The sequence below is a fragment of the Bos mutus genome, chromosome 23 (assembly GCF_027580195.1).
Source record: "Bos mutus isolate GX-2022 chromosome 23, NWIPB_WYAK_1.1, whole genome shotgun sequence".
NCBI lineage: Eukaryota > Metazoa > Chordata > Mammalia > Artiodactyla > Bovidae > Bos > Bos mutus.
This window is the reverse complement of record NC_091639.1, coordinates 21,761,846-21,765,746: the sequence shown is the minus strand read 5'-3', so window position 1 is coordinate 21,765,746 and position 3,901 is coordinate 21,761,846. Positions and strand designations below refer to the sequence as shown.

General features: G+C 35.1%; 1 protein-coding gene across 1 annotated transcript; it reads left to right on the top strand.

The window, feature by feature from the left end:
- Nucleotides 1-2,749: 2,749 nt before the first annotated feature.
- On the top strand, nt 2,750-3,691 carry LOC102286211 (putative olfactory receptor 2B3). The gene has a single exon (XM_005901919.2). It carries the CDS (start codon nt 2,750-2,752, stop codon nt 3,689-3,691), a length of 942 nt encoding a protein of 313 aa, XP_005901981.2.
- Nucleotides 3,692-3,901: the final 210 nt, after the last annotated feature.

Sequence of the window (3,901 nt, the reverse complement as noted above, 5' to 3'; positions counted from 1 at the left end):
GTTCTCAGTATTACACTAGAAACAGAGAAAAAATGATTTGTACATTTAATCATTTCATACTATAATATTATAAAGTTACAATAAGTTTTGGTTCCACCAATAGTAATTTGGTTGTCTGTTTTTTCATACACATGAAAAGTGGAGATAATGATATATTATTTCTATTAATACTGACTGATAATGATTAATGCTCTTGATGCTGTTAGTGATAACTAGTTCACATTCACTAAATGCTTACTATGTTCCAGAGCCGTCCTAAGTTCAGATGTGTAGGAATTGCTGCGTTAGATATACAATAACTCTCATTATCAATACAGAATCTTTGAATTTTGACCACAAGGATGTTCACCAATTTGCCCAGAACCATATTCAGACAGTAAAGAATCTGCCTGCAATGCCAGAGACCTGGGTTTGATCCCTGAGTTGGGAAGATGCCCTGGAGAAGGGAATGGCTACCCACTCCAGTATTCTTGCCTGGAGAATCCCATGGACAGAGGAGCCTGGTAGACTACAATCCATGGGGTTGCAAAGAGTGGGACTCAACTGAACAACTAACACTTTCACTTTCGCTTATACAGATCAGATATAAAATGTTGGGAGATTCTAGCTACAGAGGCAATGTTCTTAAAAGCTAACTTCTAAGATGATTTTTTTAAAACATTACCTAGTGAGTAGATGTAGCATTTTCCTGTTTGATTTTTATTTATTGGTGAAAAAGTTGCACATCTTTTCTAATTTCACCGTTGCATCATATTTTTTCTTCTCCAACATGTTTATTTATATCCATTGCTCTTTTTTACTAGAGTTTTAGTCTTTTCTCATAATTATTAGGTACTATTTTTGCCGTAAACACTGCACATTTTTCATCTTGCATTTATCCTTTATCACTGCATGAACTTATTCATGTGAAAATTTAAATGTACACACAAATAAGTCAAGTCTTACATCCTTTTCTATTTTCAACTGAAAGTGTATTATTGGTATTTACTAAATAACAATGTATCTGTAGCAAAAAGCCAAAATTAAAACTACATCTAATGGAAAGAACTACAGATCTTAGCACCATTTCTATTCATTCTTATGTAGGCATCCCATGCTAAAGTTATAGTTTATATATCAGTGTTACTAACTTGGGGGGAAGTATTCCATTCTGGTATAAAATTTGTCAATTCTTCTTATTTTATCTTCTTTCTTTTTTTAAAAATTATTTTATTGAAGTATGATTAATTTTTAATGTGTTAATTTCTGCTGTACAGCAAAGAGATTTAATTATATATATACATATATATTCTTTTTTTTTATTTTTTTTTTAACTTAACAATAATGTATTGGTTTTGCCATATATCAAAATGAATCCACCACAGGTATACACATGTTCCCCATCCTGAACCCTCCTCCCTCCTCCCTCCCCATACCATCCCTCTGGGTCCTCCCAGTGCACCAGCCCTAAGCATCCAGTATCATGCATTGAACCTGGACTGGCGACTTGTTTCATATATGATATTATATATGTTTCAATGCCATTCTCCCAAATCATCCCACCCTCTCCCTCTCCACATAGTCCAAAAGACTGTTCTATACATCAGTGTCTCTTTTGCTGTCTCGTATACAGGGTTATTGTTACCTTAAGTCAATCTAGCAGCACTATCTATTTTTATGCTTGTAAATTCAAATGGGATAAGTCTAACCAATGACAATTTAAACTCACAAAGTAGGCTGAAGGACTTTAGGTGCCCTTGGGTTATATAACTAAATAACTGATAACTTCCACAGACTGAAAAAAATCAACTTTCTTTGAGTTTTCATTCCTTGATTCCATTGACTACCACTGTTGTGGCTTCCTTTTGTGCTTTCTCTATATTTAGGTGGAATTAAGGTATATATAAAAAAGAGAATGGCCTTTAAATCCTGGTTTTGAGTCTTGGCTTCAAGATTACAGAGTGTGCAATTTATTTATTCTCAATGAGTCACAGTAGCAGTAAAATGTAGATCATATCTATTACTAGGTTTTGGTGAGAATTAGAATTATTTTGGTCTCTAACCAATGCCTGTCACATGGTAGCAAGTCAACAATTAGCTTATGCACCTTACAATTTTCATCAAGGTATTTGAAGATGCCGGAAGATGTCAACTCTGAATATCATTATAAATCACAAGTTAACCATAATTTTTTTTTTACCATGAATCAAAGCATCTCATACTCATGATAGCTCTTTGTGGGAATGGATGTTCATATATGTCATTTAAGAGAGGCAGCTCAAAATATACCAAGAAATTACTACTAAAACAAGTATAATTTCTTTAGATCAAGTTCAGATTTACATGATACTCTTATAACCTCTATATTACTCAGCATTTTGAGCTTGAATTAAAAATTATTCAATTAAAACAGCTTTTATTCTTAAAATACTTATTAAGGTAAGTTAGAAGTTAAGAAAAGGAAGAAGAATGAATTGAGCACATGTAACTGTCCATGTTTTACAATACAAGTTCATATTGTTGGCATTTAAATGTGATGATTGCTTCATAAAGTCAAACATAAATATAAAAATAGAAGACTTCTTTTCTAACCATACGATACACATATTATATTTCACAGGATTCTATTTAATTGACTATATATTTGACATTGAATGATTCACTATAATTATCCTAAATTCAGTCCTGTTACCATAAGAGTAGTCAATAATTATCTATTGACCACTTTCCTATTTTATATTTTTTAGGAATTAAAAATAAGTACATCATCATGAATTGGGCAAATGAGAGCTCCATGAAAGAATTTGTACTACTTGGCTTTTCAGACAAGCCCTGGCTGCAAAAGCCCCTTTTTGTGTTACTATTAATATCATACACAACCACCATCTTTGGCAATGTGTCCATCATGATGGTGTGCATTCTGGATCCCAAGCTTCACACCCCCATGTATTTCTTTCTTACTAATCTGTCCATCTTAGATCTCTGTTACACCACAAGCACAGTCCCTCATATATTGACGAATATTTCTCACAACAAGAAGACCATCAGCTATGCTGGCTGTGTGGCCCAGCTCATCACCTTCCTGGCCCTTGGTGCTACTGAGTGTCTCCTCCTTGCTGTTATGTCCTTTGACAGGTATGTGGCGATTTGCAGACCCCTCCACTATGTTGTCATCATGAACCCTTGGTTCTGCTTGAGGATGATAGCCTTCTCCTGGTTCACTGGCTTCAGCAACTCAGTGCTGCAGTCCTCCTTGACCCTTAACATGCCACGGTGTGGTCATCAAGAAGTGGACCACTTTTTCTGTGAGGTTCCTGCCCTTCTCAAGTTGTCCTGTGCTGACACAAAGCCTATTGTTGCTGAGATTTTTTTCTTCAGCGTGTTAATTCTGCTAATTCCAGTGACATTGATCCTCATCTCCTATGGCTTCATAGCTCAAGCAGTATTGAGAATCAAATCGGCAGAAGGACGACGGAAAGCTTTTGGGACGTGTGGGTCTCACATGGTTGTAGTCTCTCTCTTTTTTGGAACAAGCATATACATGTATCTACAACCGCCTTCTTCCACCTCTAAGGACTGGGGGAAAATCGTTTCCCTCTTCTATGGGATATTCACACCCATGTTGAACCCCCTCATCTATAGCCTTAGAAATAAAGATATGAAGGAGGCCTTTAAGAGGCTGATGCTATTAACATTTTACTATAAGAAGTAAGAAGTGTCCCATCATGATGAGAATCTTCAAGTCTCATTTTCTCTTGAAAACAGTAATAATGTTTGAACTGATTTTTCTATTTTTCAGGCTCTTATTAGTTTATGGAATTAGGCCAACAGTTAGAAAAGTCTTCCTTGCTCCAGGAAGTAATGCTTGGACCATAAATATATTTTTCTAAATTAAAAATTCCTTTGCTTTCTATAAAGTTCC

What these genes read in the sequence shown, in the direction of transcription:
- LOC102286211 (XM_005901919.2), top strand. Translation starts at nt 2,750, where the DNA reads ATGAATTGGGCAAATGAGAGCTCCATGAAAGAATTTGTACTACTTGGC.